The sequence below is a fragment of the Haliotis rufescens genome, unplaced genomic scaffold, assembly GCF_023055435.1.
Source record: "Haliotis rufescens isolate VD_foot unplaced genomic scaffold, xgHalRufe1.0.p SCAF_12, whole genome shotgun sequence".
NCBI classification, from domain to species: domain Eukaryota; kingdom Metazoa; phylum Mollusca; class Gastropoda; order Lepetellida; family Haliotidae; genus Haliotis; species Haliotis rufescens.
In genome coordinates, this window is record NW_025963802.1 from 31,507,254 (window position 1) to 31,524,201 (window position 16,948).

The 16,948-nt window shown below is 37.4% G+C and overlaps 1 protein-coding gene across 2 annotated transcripts in view; it reads right to left on the bottom strand.

Moving 5' to 3' along the window:
• Positions 1–129: 129 nt before the first annotated feature.
• The window catches only part of LOC124117386 (galactocerebrosidase-like), a 37,791-nt gene continuing 20,972 nt past the window's right edge, over positions 130–16,948 (bottom strand). The window contains exons 16-18 of one of the 2 annotated variants that reach the window (XM_048393543.1): positions 10,377–10,546; positions 7,368–7,447; positions 130–3,090 (exon numbers count right to left, since the gene is read on the bottom strand). In XM_048393543.1, the coding sequence (XP_048249500.1) occupies positions 2,848–3,090; positions 7,368–7,447; positions 10,377–10,546 (493 nt within the window). In that variant the 3' untranslated portion in view covers positions 130–2,847. Of the gene's footprint in view, positions 3,091–7,367; positions 7,448–10,376; positions 10,547–16,948 lie in introns of those variants that run through there. The other variant, XM_046479242.2, reaches the window with a different exon arrangement.

Here is a 16,948-nt window from a genome sequence, read left to right on the forward strand (position 1 = left end):
TATGAGATTATTAAACAGTCATACATAACTGGATATTACATTTAAAGACAATCGGTGCATGAATAAAAAGTCTGTCTATTTAGCTATCACTATATTTCATCAACAACCAGACTTGTTCGTCACGGGTGGAACGAGCATTCATTGAAACAGCCATCTGCATAATGCTACCCCTGCGTCACAGGGCCATATGACACAGTTGAACCAATCAACTCAACTCGAAAGGGTGCACGAATATGGTGTTAGCGTTGGGCATCTCAACATGCGTGATGTTTTAGGAACAAATTTACAACATTTCAAACATGGTATAACTCATGTGGTTGCAAATGTATTTCGTACCCTAGTCTTCATTGAACCCATATATTTTCACACAAAATTACCCAGGTAAAGATTAGTTTAAATAAACTGTTGCAGGAATGAGTGATGGTTAAAAGTTCTTTTAATTATCAATTACATAAAATACAAACTCAGCATACTTTCTCAGTTTATGTAATTAAAGTATATTGATGTTAGAAGAGTTTTTGAGGAGAATATTTGAGTATATTCAGCACTGTAATTGTCTATTGGCTTTTGTCACGTTTCCTTAATACAAACTGACAGCCTATTAAAAAGTGAACTCAACCAAGCCTCTTAACTCATTATCTCTGCTAAAACCAAAGCGTTTGTATTTAGTTCTCTTATGTGGAATGTAGAAAAAAAATTAAATGTACATTTGTTGCACGTTTGGTTCAAAATTCAATTTGGCATCATCAAATAACCACGGGATAACATAGCCTAAGATTATCTCCCAGTTAAGAAACATTTTTCATTCATTTTTCTGACTGTGATTTTTGGCTCTGGTTGGACAAATCCATAAATATAAAACTAAAGTGTCACCATTCATTGAATAAGCACATACAGAAATACACCACCAGAACAGACAACAGCTAGAGGTAGCAGGTTGAGCATAAATACATGGAATGTTTTACAACTGACATATTTCCTACCACATGATGTTACTTTCTTAACCAAATATTTGGAAACAACTACTACTGCTGCCTTACAGTGGAAGAAAACAGCACCAAGTCCATTATAAGGCACTTTTCCGTCACTATATGCCCAAATTATAAGTGGGCGAGTTGTATAAAGCCTAACGAGTGACGCAAAAAAACACCCCGAGTGATACGGCTTATCATATTGACATGTTTTAATATTACATTGTAAAAGAATAAAAACAAATTTAAAATTTATAGAAAACAGCTGTTTGATTGAGCTGATGTTAACTTGTGCTGTCACATGATTTTTATTGACTCAGAAAATGCGTGGGGCCTATTGCTCCAAAGTGAGATATAAGAGATTTATTCTCCCTCTCAGAAATCCACGTGCAGCCTGTTTTGTTCAAAGCAGGGAATACAGGATTTACTCTCCCTCTTAGAAATCCACATGCAGTCTGTCTTGTTTGTGGCAGGATATAAGGGATTTATTCTCCTTTTCAGAAATCCATGTGCAGCCCGTCTTGTTCATGGTGGGGTATAAGAGAAATATATTTCCTTCTCAGGCGTGATACATTTTTACATACTATTTTTATTAAGATCATGCGAACTAATGAGATCTCATCATTCTGACATGGAGGTATGATCATATTATTTGTTTGTTTCCCATTGAACAGTCAGCAACAGTCCAGCAGTATCACAGCACTTGTAATTAGATAAACAAGAAAGGGCAGACCAACCAGAGGCTGACATGATGAGCATCATTCCATGTCAATAGGCACCCAATCCACCAAATCACCGAGTCTGACATTCTGATCTATTAAGTCACCTCTTACAAGTATAGGTTAGTAGGGACATATTCTATCCAGAATCCCCATGTGGATACTCAAGTCAAATACTGACCTTTATGACAGAGTCACCTCTGGATAGAACCAACTTAATTCTAGTCTTTTGGACTGGTTCATCAATCTTCAATACAGCAAAAAGGGCATCAGATTAACATGCTTCTAGTATTTAGTTTGATCATGATCAATGTGATCATGTAATATTATAGTGATTAGTGTTTCAGTGAATCAAGTATCAAATATTGTGAAAGACTAATGCTGGGTGAGAAAAATAAAATCACCTGCTGGCAAATACTTCACCGTATTCAGGGTTCTTCGTCCTAAAATGCTAACATGCAAAGATGTCTTTCTGATACCAAGGTGCATGAGAAGCAAATTGATATTTGTCCCTATGGAAGACACAGTGATTGCACCAGACATTTCACAGAATCAAATACTGATACATTATAGGCCCTATACACAAGACGCAATGTATCATCACACAACTAGGTCTTATGTACCAATCAGAATGTAAAAAAGTTTTTAACATTTAACATTACGATTATAACAAGGACCCATTCATCCTCTATATCTCCAGGGCTAGCATTTTGGTAAACCCATACTAACCCCTGGACCCATCTCCGTAGTTCTCATAATCTTAAATTACCTGCCCTTGAATTTCCTTAACATTTTACTGACCGATCTAAAGTTGAGATAAGGATAAAGAAAAGGGGTAAGAGAGGTAACTTGTGTTGCCTAGAAACCAATGCCACCACCAGTTTTGATGGACATGAAGACCTCCTTTCCATCAAAAAGATTTTTTAGGGCTTTCTTTTGCATGTCAGTCAGTCTTTCAACTAAACTTTGGCTAAAGGATATATTGGGCGGTTAATTTTAGATTGTGACAGCCATGGGGATGGGCCCAGGGGTTAGTGTAAGTTTACCGAAAAGCTAGCCCTGGAGATATAGAGGGTGGGACCCATTGATTTTCATGCTTAACTCTGAATCAAATACTGATCATTTCAAGGCCTTATACCCAAGAGGTCAATGCAGTATCAGTGCCTGCCTGGCTTGAAATATAGAGTATCATCATGACTCTTTCTACTGTAGCTGTCCCCATTCTTCCTGTTACTTTTACCCTGCACAGCTTCCTCCATAGAGTTCGCTAGTTGCAAGTTGTCGAAGTCCGCTATGCCGTAATCACTTGTGCCTACTGCTGCAAACCCTTGTGATGGTACATCTGGAACTGATATGTTGAACAGAAGGTCTCCGTTCACATGGCCGACTGCTTGGCGATCCTGAAAAAAGATGATGAAATATGGTGAGTAAATGTTGTTTTACACCGCAGTCAACATTATCTGGGACTCGTGAAGATACGGAATTACGTATCTCGAATACCCATGAAGATTTGGGTTAGAATAGATCTTCAGCAACCCATGCTTGCCGTAACAGGCGACTATGCTTGTCGTAAGAGGCGACTAACGGGATTGGGTGGTCAGGCTCACTGACTTGGTTGATGTATGTCATCGTGGATGACGCTCTTGATGTCAATCACTGGATTGTCTGGTCAAGACTCAATTATTTACAGTCGCCATCATATAGCTGGAATATTGCTGAGTGCGGCGTTAAACAAACAAACAAAACATATCTCGAAATGCACCTCTCCAAACCTCATTTTTCGATCCAAGATGGCGAAAGTGAGAAAAAGGTCAATAGCGCACGGTAACACATGGTTCCCTAAAGTACTTACATATTTAATAAACTTTCATTTACACTGACACGATGTTTTTCGCCCCAAATCAAAAAATATTATCAGCTGATCACCCCGAGCATATAATGAAATACCAGTCAACAAATCCAAACTGAAGTACGTAAATTAATCCCATTATTATACTATCTGGTTATAAAAATGTGTTTATTGTATATCTGGATTTATGTTTGCAATATATATTTTTTATTTTATTCAAATTTCATTCAATATCTGTTTACATTCATTTCGGCCAAATCATGTGTGAAGTGATCGGTAACTCAACGTTGTTTACAGCAACCACAGTCAGATTACCCCTTTTGACACCTTGAAACGAACTTTGGTTGACAAAGAATGGATACATGTATCATAAATGCCATACTTTGACTCGTTAAAAGTCATATTTGTGGTAATTTGACTACTATGTCAACATAACGTTTTCGCAATCAAAATACATGTAGCGCGTGTAGTCCCTACGGTGACTGGTCAAATTGTTCCATACGCAAAAATATCCTTCAATAGCAATCAGCTATTCTTCCAACCATCCAACAAGTTGTATCATTGGGTACTTTTTAACTGAATCACGGTAGATTGGAGAAAACGTGTGTTCAGCTGATTGATATTTCTGGCTTAGTTTACGAGAAAATACACACAGTAATCTTAATCTCTGCATATAAAACAATGCCTTAAATTGCAATTTAAATGATAATTCATCATGTCTAGTGATGATTAATGTCAAATTTCACATTCATGTCAACCAAGTTTGTTATACCTGTTCATTCACCTGAATACGCTGAAGGAATATGATGTGTTTTTTTCAAACATTCGATGATTTTTTTGGAATTTGAATAATCAACATCTACTATTCTAATTTTGTTTCCAACTCTAGAACATGCATCGTAGATCGGGTTAGGTAGGCAGTGTTTGTCATCTACCCCCTACGACTCCATCTCGGTTAAACCGCTGATCGTCTATAACTCATCAATTATTTGGACCCCAAAGGTAGCGTTGTAGTGAAGTGAACTAATCCCATTTATTAACACTATGCAAATTAGATGGCCTGTCTGGGACACTAGCAAAATATTAGCCAATAAAATATCATAACATGATCACATAATTACATTCTTGTGAAACTTGACTCAGTTCATTTTATGTGCTCCAACATCTAAACCTAACTTGGCTAGGGCGTCAGGCAATGGTATTTTGAAACCCCTGATTCTGTCCTTGAATTCCCCAGAAGTAACAAGATTGGAAGTGAAATGTAAACAAATACTAATCCGACAATCATTAACAATAATTAGTCAGCAATTTTAAAATGCAACCTTGAATGTTCACTATAAAACAATCGGCCATAAAATAAGTTAAACTGCATTAGATTAAACGACACAATATGTTCAACTAACGCAGCACACATCACAACATATTCAGGTATCTCAAAAACAAGTTTTCTCTCACCTACTAACCAGGGTTGTTCCCCCAAACAGTCTGTAAATACAGAAGTTAAAACAGTTTCGCCTTATAGCAACATTACCTTGCAGAGAGGGACAATTAGTTCCATAGCAACATTACCTGTACAGAGAGGGACAATTGGTTCCATAGCAACATTACCAGTACTGACAGTGACAATTGGTTCCATCCATATGGGCTGGACAGAGAGGGACAATTAGTTCCATAGCAACATTACCTGTACAGACAGTGACAATTAGTTCCATAGCAACATTACCTGTACAGAGAGGGACAATTAGTTCCATAGCGACATTACTTGTACAGAGAGGGACAATTGGTTCCATAGCAACATTACCTGTACAGAGAGGGACAATTAGTTCCATAGCGACATTACTTGTACAGAGAGGGACAATTGGTTCCATAGCAACATTACCTGTACAGAGAGGGACAATTGGTTCCATAGCAACATTACCAGTACAGAGAGGGACAATTGGTTCCATAGCAACATTACCTGTACAGAGAGGGACAATTGGTTCCATAGCAACATTACCAGTACAGAGAGGGACAATTGGTTCCATAGCAACATTACCTGTACAGAGAGGGACAATTAGTTCCATAGCAACATTACCTGTACAGACAGTGACAATTGGTTCCATAGCAACATTACCTGTACAGAGAGGGACAATTGGTTCCATAGCAACATTACCTGTACAGACAGTGACAATTGGTTCCATAGCAACATTACCTGTACAGAGAGGGACAATTGGTTCCATAGCAACATTACCTGTACAGAGAGGGACAATTGGTTCCATAGCAACATTACCAGTACAGAGAGGGACAATTGGTTCCATAGCAACATTACCTGTACAGAGAGGGACAATTGGTTCCATAGCAACATTACCTGTACAGAGAGGGACAATTGGTTCCATAGCAACATTACCTGTACAGAGAGGGACAATTGGTTCCATAGCAACATTACCAGTACAGAGAGGGACAATTGGTTCCATAGCAACATTACCTGTACAGAGAGGGACAATTGGTTCCATAGCAACATTACCTGTACTGACAGTGACAATTGGTTCCATAGCAATATTACCTGTACAGAGAGGGACAATTGGTTCCATAGCAACATTACCTGTACAGAGAGGGACAATTGGTTCCATAGCAACATTACCAGTACAGAGAGGGACAATTGGTTCCATAGCAACATTACCTGTACAGAGAGGGACAATTGGTTCCATAGCAACATTACCTGTACAGACAGTGACAATTGGTTCCATAGCAACATTACCAGTACAGAGAGGGACAATTGGTTCCATAGCAACATTACCAGTACAGAGAGGGACAATTGGTTCCATAGCAACATTACCTGTACAGAGAGGGACAATTGGTTCCATAGCATATTACCTGTACAGAGAGGGACAATTAGTTCCATAGCAACATTACCTGTACAGACAGTGACAATTGGTTCCATAGCAACATTACCTGTACAGAGAGGGACAATTGGTTCCATAGCAACATTACCTGTACAGACAGTGACAATTGGTTCCATAGCAACATTACCTGTACAGAGAGGGACAATTGGTTCCATAGCAACATTACCTGTACAGAGAGGGACAATTGGTTCCATAGCAACATTACCTGTACAGAGAGGGACAATTGGTTCCATAGCAACATTACCTGTACAGAGAGGGACAATTGGTTCCATAGCAACATTACCTGTACAGAGAGGGACAATTGGTTCCATAGCAACATTACCTGTACTGACAGTGACAATTGGTTCCATAGCAATATTACCTGTACAGAGAGGGACAATTGGTTCCATAGCAACATTACCTGTACAGACAGTGACAATTGGTTCCATAGCAACATTACCAGTACAGAGAGGGACAATTGGTTCCATAGCAACATTACCAGTACAGAGAGGGACAATTGGTTCCATAGCAACATTACCTGTACAGAGAGGGACAATTGGTTCCATAGCAACATTACCTGTACAGAGAGGGACAATTGGTTCCATAGCAACATTACCAGTACAGAGAGGGACAATTGGTTCCATAGCAACATTACCAGTACAGAGAGGGACAATTGGTTCCATAGCAACATTACCTGTACAGAGAGGGAAAATTGGTTCCATAGCAACATTACCTGTACAGACAGTGACAACTGGTTCCATAGCAATATTACCTGTACAGAGAGGGACAATTGGTTCCATAGCAACATTACCAGTACAGAGAGGGACAATTGGTTCCATAGCAACATAACCTGTACAGAGAGGGACAATTGGTTCCATTGCAACATTACCAGTACAGAGAGGGACAATTGGTTCCATAGCAACATTACCTGTACAGAGAGGGACAATTGGTTCCATAGCAACATTACCTGTACTGACAGTGACAATTGGTTCCATCCATATGGGCTGGACAGAGTCTGAGAACCCTCTTTGATGATATTTATTCTCCCTGAAATGAAACATCGATACATTTCAAAAGGAATCAGGTCACCAAAGATCCCAAATAATTCTACTTGAAACCACCCATAAGCTCAATCCAACACTAATATTAACACCAAGTTCATTAGGCTTAAAAATAATAGTCTTGCTTCTTAGGCACTGCCCACATCATCATAAAGTTAATTGAACATATCATTTTTGTTTACATTTTTTAAATATTTTTAGCTTTTTAGGTTTCAGAATTGTATTTTGAGAAAGAAATGACTGACCGATAGAAAGCAATGCCAGAACGGAAGTGCGTCATTGTGTTTTGTTTTTTATTTTCGAGTGAATAAGTCGCGATGGCCGACATGTCTTTGATAAAGCTGTATTCGGGCTTGGCGATTATTGTGGGGTTTTTTTTAAAAATATTTCCTCACAAGTGTTTTGTCATTTTCGGATAAATCTTTCTCTCTTCCAATGAAAACGAGCAAAATTAATATGATATCCCGTGCGACAACGGGGAGTTGGCGATAATTTATAGCCAGTAGCAATACAGTCTAAATAGTTTTGGTAAATAATTTGTTTACGAAATGTTGTGTCACATGATATGCAAATAAGGTGTAATGCCACGTCACCACTGCGCCGGAAATTAGCTTTTTGTCCGTCATCCTTTTGCCGGATCATGGTTGGTCAGATTACAACAATGGGTACCGTTTTTCAGATGGAAATCGCGCGGGTGTTAAAAATATTGATCTTCGTGGACATATCGTGCTTGGTTACCACATGTGACAAAGATTTCTCATGTATATGTTCTGGCATTAAACAACGTGTCCGTGCCGATAACTCAAGGTGACAAATGCCGACTGACATGACTAACATCCCACGAACGTCTTTCGCATGCTCGAATTATTCCGTACCGTATCGCCACATAATAAAGTAGCGGAAGGGAACATTGAGGTGAGTATCGCCATCACACACACATATTTATGCTTTCACCAGTTCACAATTAAAATCGCTAATAAAATACCACATGTTCCCCCAATTTCCAACATATTTCTCCTGCTTTCGATCTTTTCTGAAAATGTATTTTCTTGGGGAATGTAATTTTCGATTCAATTGTGTGGCGGCAGATTTATATATAATAAAATCCCACATACATGTTTGTCAGGCGATATCCACGGAAACCAACCGCGTTATCTTGTTTTAATATATTGAAATTTGCTGTCTCAATTCCAACACATTTCTCCTTTTTTTTCGCCACTGCGTTACAGTGTTCCGTAAGCATTTGCGATTCTCATGTTATCAAAATTGTCATACATAATTCATGGATTCAAGAAAATGCCATAATTCCCTGTATAAACAACTAAAAATTCTCGTGCAAAATTCGTGGGTTCGAGGAAATGCTGGCTTTGATTTTTTAATGAGGTGCCATAAATCACTGTGTAAACAACTTGGTGACACTGACAAGTTTATTACATAAACAGAACACCTGCCCGACATTCTCATTACATAACATTTCCTGTGTGTTACAGCAAAGATCACGATTGTATTTGTAGGAATTACCATAATTAATTCACATGGTGTAACTTGCGTTGACAATACGATGAGACCTGACATTAGGCACATGTAGTCAGCTGATCCGGTCGAAGAACTCTCAAGTGGTCTGCACATCCGGTTAAGGAGCTCTCAAAATGTGACGAAAAGTCTTTTCTTGGATACCTAAGACAGTCAAAGCTCTTGAAAATTTCCTTATTCTCTCTCCAATGTCTTTTTGGTTGAAGGCAACATTGTATTACGCTTAATAATGACGATGTACTTATAGGTGTATATTTTATTGGCGCTTCTTCTTCTTGGCAGCTGATGGTAAATAAGCCGCACTCGGTTATCTCCCTTGAACGCACGCGAACGGCTTGCCCACCAATTCCAACACATTTCTCCTGCTTTTGATATTTTTTCGCCACCGCGTTACGCATGGAAGTTGGGGAAAAACATCGCGTTACGGTGCGTTATAGTATTCCTTGTGCATTTGTGATTCTAAAGATATTTTTTTTGTTACAAAATTCATCACATGAAGTTTGCAGTTGCCAATTGAAATTACCCTACTGTTTTGCATCATTTTTTTTAACATTTTCCCTTTCTAAGTCAAGATTACTGTTAATTTTTTTTTCAAAAGTACACTAATACAAACATTATGAATGTATGTTACTATTTGTGTCTTTCTTCATGCAAATTAATACTCTTTTGATACGAAAAAGGGGGAAAAAATGTAAAAACAGGCCAAACTGAATTTCTACACAGAGTTATGGGAATTGAATTGCCGCACGGGGAAGAGGCCACCCTAACTGTTTAGAAAATGGAAATAAAAACAAAACGTGCGGCAGACTTAATGATTATGTGGGTGGTGCCTGAGAACCAAGACTATTATTTTTTTAGCCTTATACCACTGTGTCATCAAGGGAGCGAATGCTACACTGCTTACAGCAATATTCCAGCAAGATGCAACAGGGTCACACTGTCATCCAAGAACAGGGTTCATTGTACCCATCTGTCAAACCTTATTTTTGATCAATCATTACTCACTAAAGAATCTAGCGATCTGATTGGTCAGTTGTTCAAACCCATACAAGTTGTTTGGTCCTCTCTACACTTGAGTTACCATGATTTATGTCCAATGGTGTTTACAAAATAAAAAGAGTATCTTACTCATGTGTATCTTGATTTCAAAATATATCAAAAGTTCAAAACTCTGATGCTTGCTGAGGAGTTTTAAACTTTTATCAACGGAGTTGATAAATTTGATATAAAAAGACATAAGGGTGAGATTCCATTTATCATCCCAAATCATTCTTTCAACTTTTCCAGGTACTGGAGACATGTGAGGACATGAAGATAAATTGTTATTAACACACACTGCAGTCAGTTGTATAATGTAGTAGGTACCAGTGATCAAGTCTCACCTATGTCATTAGACACAATGTACGACTCATTGACAGGGAAGAGGAAGAAGAAGATGCCTCCAGATGAAAAGGTGTAACAGCCAGTCAGGTTTATCCGGGCGGCCACATAGATGCCGCCCGTACCATTCACTTTGCTCACCTGGACCTCGGTGTCGATGTAAACGTCATGCCTATCAACAAATAGTTCACAAGATACAAGATGGTATAATTCCTCAAACAAAAAATAAAATTACCATTCTGAAATCCATAATTTCCTGTTGATTAATAGGGGGCACGAGTGGCCCAGTCGTCTAAGGCCCTGCAATTCGCTGTGCGGAGTTGCGTCCCTTGGGCACGCAAGAAACCTATGATTGTGGGTTCGAATCCCGGTTTGCCTCGATTATGTTTCTAGGTTTGTCAGCACCATACCCGTGTTCGTGGGTTTCACCGAAGTGGTAAATGTCTAAGACCTGCATCACTTTGGGCTTTCCTCCCACATTAAGCTGACAAGCCGTGATATAACTGGAATACTGTTAAAAGCAGCATTAAACACAACTCACTCACTCACTGTTAATTAATATCAGTTATGTTTTTGTAGTTGGAAAGTTAGGAATATTAATGGAAAGAAACTATTTGTTTTGTCACTTAAAATACATTTTACTTTTCTTTCATTTTTGTCTCTTACTTCTCCCTCACCAATGTTTTAACAAATCAAAAATAAGAGTCATCAGATGATGACAAATTCCCCCGGCCCCAACAAATTCAAAAGAACAAATCATCTGACTGTTACTATAAGTCCCACTTGATGAGAGTATTCCTATCTAATCTGTCTGTCTGTCTGTATTGACCTTTTTCACACTTCGCTACTTCCGGTTTGAAAGCGAGGCTTGGACACCAGAAGGTGAAGGCTGGATAGCACATGAAACACATGGAGATGTCAACAAGACACGCAATCGGGACAAACTGTGACAATGTAACCATCCCAGTACATTTATCGTAAGTATTGAACATTATTCTTATTCTTATCATTGACAAACTATTCTACTGTTATCTGGTCCCCTTACCAATATAAATTTGAGTCTGGCCGTTCTGTTGTGATTTCAATTTAAAATATCCATGACCACCTGGTAACTCCCAGTGCAGTTTATGGTAGCTGAACAGACTTAATACAAATGCTACTGAGATCTTGTAAGGAATAATTCATTGTTTACACACCATTAAGCCAAACTATTTTTTGCTAGTTTAAATAACTTTGCGGGTTGTATTTGAAGTCGAAATATTGACATTTTGCCCATATCTAGATATATGTTAGAAACTAACTTAATTGATATGTTCACATAATGTATCAAATTGTAACCTACTGAGAATTTACAATCGTAACAAATCAGAATTTTGCATCAGTTTCGTATTTGATGTAAATTGTAATGGACTCAAATGCATTCCAATAAAATATTAGACCTCTAGATCTACTTGTGTTGTTGTGATTGTGAACAGTTGTTATTTTGATTGTCAATGTTGACAGATTAGATAGCATGAGGTTTAATATTTCAACTGAATTATTACATAAAGGGTGTGTAAATATTTGAAGTAAAGTACAGTTTGATCTGCAATTTTGTAATATTTCTACCAAAATGATATTTACTTTACTGTACCAAATTAATCATGTCATGAAATGAACAAAAGCACAACTAATTAATGGCCAGTAAAGTTCAATCTACATGTGATCTTTATATAATTTACAGAAACAGATAACTCTTTAACAGTTTGTATTCAAATATTTCAAATGCATCAATTGATATTGACATTACTATAAACTTAAAGTATAAACAGAATTATTTTTAATTCCCATGCATATTGCAATTATAACTCATTTATTCCCTTTGTTTAATTGTGAAACCCATCTGGTTTTATGTCCACAAACATGTTTTGAAATGATTTCTTTTGTGCAGGCAATTGCCATGCATTATTGATTATTAATCATATCAATTTACATGTAAGAATATGGTTGTGCTTACTGTGTCATTTTGCAATAATTATATTGTTATGATGTAATAGTTTATAATTGTTAACAATCTTTATAACTTTAGTTTATTTCAGTCAAGTCAAGTGGTGTGATAATTTTTATAATTCAATCAAAACGAGAAATATAAAAAAATATAAATACATAGAAGAAATTTGTTTTCCTTGTCAAATAACGATGATAGCATGAATTTATCTCATCTTGTGATCTGACAAAGTTAATATTTTCAAGTCAAGATATCAACTTTAGTAAACCACAAGAAGAGATAAACATTCCATTTGACAAAATAAATTCAAGTCTTATATTTTCTTTGTGATCTTCATGACCTTATTCAGAAAACCATAGTGTCAATGAGGCAGATTGACTGTAGGTGGGACAAAACGTGATATTTCGCCTGATTTTAATATAAATCTTATTTATTTCACTCTAGCGAAAGTATGTTTTCAGCATGGTCAGACTAAACAAAGTATCTCATGATTAAATACATACCGGTAATACAAATATCAAAACGTGTTCCATTAAAACAAGAGTGAATTTCTATGTGACATTGATATAAAGAGCTGTAGTACACTGTCATTAAATTGATGCATCTGTTGTGTTTACTGTTTACACAGAATATACTAGACATATCAGATGAATTGATGCCTTCAAGATTGTTCTTAAGTAGCATGTAATGTTACACACTGTGATTTATTTTCCTTAAATTTCTCTATTTCGGAAGAATGTTGTTTACTACATAAGCAATATTTTGAGAGAAGGTGAATATGCATTGTTTATAAAAAAAATTATGGAAGTAGAAATATCATTATAATATTATTGAATTTTTCATTTCAGGCTTTGAGTCCAGCGAGTCAACACAATGAAGTACTAGTATCCGGTGATGATGTCTGGAGGAGCTTTCTGCTGACAGTAACACACTGGTTACAATGTGCGTCCTGTCAAAGGACGAGGAAGTGAAAAGCCTTATTCATTCAACCAACAAATGTGCTTCCTGTCACATTTCACATAAATAGGACGAGGAAGTGAAAAGCCTTATTCACTCACAAAACAACATGGCCAATATTTATCAGACACTGAAAAAGCACATTGTACCATTTGTTTACAAGCAAGAAAATTATTTTCTCCTGGAATTTAATTAGGTGCTTTTGACTGACAAAGACACCCGGTCCACGTTAAGTTTTGAAAACTTATATTGTGAGAAATACAGACATGAAAATTTTAGTTTGTTTTTCTTTATTAAATATGAGAAATCCAGATTGTTCCATCAACAAAATTTGTACCGATACATATATTTTATCTTGGCTTGATTACCAAATGAAGTTGATTCCTTTTCATCTTTTGTTATTTTATCTGTACTCATATCTGATCAAGTCATTTTCAAACTATTCAGGACAAATGTATTAGTAGCTTCCTTTTGATATACAATTACCTATCATCATACAGGATTAGGTGAGGGTGTTCAAGAAATTGGTGTTTGTATCAATTCTTATATTTATTCAATTTCATGCATTATTTATATTTATCAATTTTAGTTTCCTTTTAACTTATTTTAAACAGTTCACACATTATTACTTTTGTTGTGCACGGTGCAATCTCAATCGGTAATAATCGGTTAAATAAGTGATGTTTGCAGAACCAGTAAAGTATCAACTGTCATTGTATACACTGAATAGAGTTATCACCCCTTCTGAATATTTATTTTGACACACGAATTATTTTGTGAACTAATTTCATTTACATCGTAATATGTTTAGATGAAAATCATAGCAGAAAAAGCAATTTTTGTCAACTGGACACATGGCAAAACGACAGTGCGTTGTGCAGCAAACACTGCTATAAAACGTGAAATAAACATGATTGACGATTTCGAGTTCGCCAAGCCACGCATTGACTGAGCAAATTTGCAAAAGAAAACTGACCTGTTTCATGTTATGCGATTCATTTACGAAACAAAACTTCTGTCATTGAATGTACTGTCACATTGTACCTATATGCTGACGAGGTTATGATAAAACAATCTATTTCTGAAAAACATATCTCGAAATGCACCTTTTGATTCACTTCCGGGATCCTGACAGCAAAATGCGAATTCTAGTGTATTACAGGCATATTTTAGTTTGACCTCAGGATTAAATGTGAAATATCTTGTGTATTAGATACAGAGGATACCATTTTATTTTTTTTTGAAATGTCCATCAGTGAAATGCACAACATGCTGTCTGTTCCCTATCAGCTGATGCGACTCACACTGCATGGAGCTATGCTCTCCAAGCCTCGTTTTCGATCCAAGATGGTGAAAGTGTGAAAAAGGTCAATACAAGAGTAGTTACTGAGCTATCAAAACAATACCATGGAGTTGAGTTTTGGAACTTTGTATTTCTATGCCAGGTACACAACAATATGAACAGTGTCAAAATCAAACTTGTTGAAATCCCTAAATAGCAAAAGGCACCATTTGACAACCTGGTCTCTATGTATGCAAAGTGTCATGTAAGAGTACCTATTAGTTTTAGAGATATGGTCCGGACAAATCCACCACTATCAACAGAGTCAAAGTCAAACTAGATTCCATGGAAACGGAAAAAATAAATATTCCAAAAATCCCTAAATAGCAAAAGGCACCATTTGACAACCTGGTCTCTATGTATGCAAAGTGTCATGTAAGAGTACCTATTAGTTTTAGAGATATGGTCCGGACAAATCCACTACTATCAACAGAGTCAAAGTCAAACTAGATTCCATGGAAACGGAAAAAATAAATATTCCAAAAATCCCTAAATAGCAAAAGGCACCAGTTGACAACCTGGTCTTTGTGTGTGCAGAGTTTCAAGAAAGAGTACCTATTAGTTTTAGAGATATGGTCTGGACAAACACATCACTGTGAACAGAGTCAAAGTCTAAATTGTTTCCAAGGATACAGAAATTGTTTTAAAAAAAATGAAATTCCTAAATAGCAAACGGCAGCACTTCAGCCCCTGGCTAATACATGTACAAAGTTCGGATATGAAATCTTTCACGGTTTTCAAGTTATACTCCGGATGATGTGTTTTTCAAGAAAGCCTTTCTTGTTTCTGTATGCAGTGAGGCTCATACTCTGAATATGACTGAATTACAACAGAACAAGATAGTTATAGTATATGCATGTTTCATATCATAATTTTATCTTTTTTCTGTATTTTCAAGTCAGACCTTTTCAAGATGAGTTTCCAAATTCAAGATTTTTAAAGAAGAAACCCATTGGACAAACAAAGGCCGAAACTTTTGAGTCTACTGGCCCATATCTGTCTCTCTGATCATTTTCAGTGGATGAGAGTGTTAACAAATTGACTCTATTTGCAGAGCTTACTAGACCAAAGGATTTGGTTTGGTGTTTTACGCCGCATTCAGCAATATTCCAGCTATATGACAGCGGTCTGTAAATAATCGAGTGTGGACCAGACAATCCAGCGATTGACATCATGAACATCAATCCACCCATTCGGGATCGATGACATGCATCAACCAAGTCAGCGAGCCTTACCACCTGATCCTGTTAGTCGCCTTTTACGGCAAGCATGGGTTGCTGAAGACCTATTCTAACCCGGATCTTTACGGGTACCGAAGGAAATGTTACTGGACTTGGTATATGGACAAATGGCTTCAGTCACAGATGGAATGATTCAAGATTTATCGGCATCAGAGAGAAAAGAAATCATTAATATTACCCATAGGGAAGAATGACAGTGTAGTAAATATTTGCACGTGAACTTTTTAGCCATTCTCACTGCTGATAGGTCAGTTTGAGCAATATGATGTCAAGTTGCTGAGAACAATACCTTACTCCATACATTGTCCATGTCACAAAATGATAACATTTTGTCATCCAAACAACTTCAGTGAAGTGTCTCTGTGGGGATGGCATTTCATATATTTGTCTGCATTTTCTTTCATCTAATTTCATTGAGTCATATATAGAACAACCTACATGAAGGAAACTAGAACTACAGATAAACATTATTATAGGGCTTACACCATTCATTTACAAGGGACAGATAATCCCAGTTCCTGGGAGGGGGGTTGGTTATTCTCCTCCTGAATGAATGCTGTCAGTCCCAGAATCAGGGCTTACACCATTCATCCACAAGGGACAGATTATCCCCAGTTCCTGGGAGGGGTTGGTAATTCTCCACCTGAATGAATGCTGTCAGTCACAGACTCAGGGCTTACACCATTCATCCACAAGGGACAGATAATCCCCAGTTCCTGGGCAGGGGGTTGGTTATTCTCCTCCTGAATGAATGCTGTCAGTCCCAGACTCAGGCTTACACCATTCATCCACAAGGGACAGATAATCCCCAGTTCCTGGGCGGGGGGTTGGTTATTCTCCTCCTGAATGAATGCTGTCAGTCACAGACTCAGGCTTACACCATTCATCCACAAGGGACAGATAATCCCCAGTTCCTGGGCGGGGGGTTGGTTATTCTCTTCCTGAATAGTGCTGTCAGTCACAGACTCAGGGCTTACACCATTCATCCACAAGGGACAGATAATCCCAAGTTCCTGGGAGGGGTTGCTTATTCTCCTCCTGAATGAA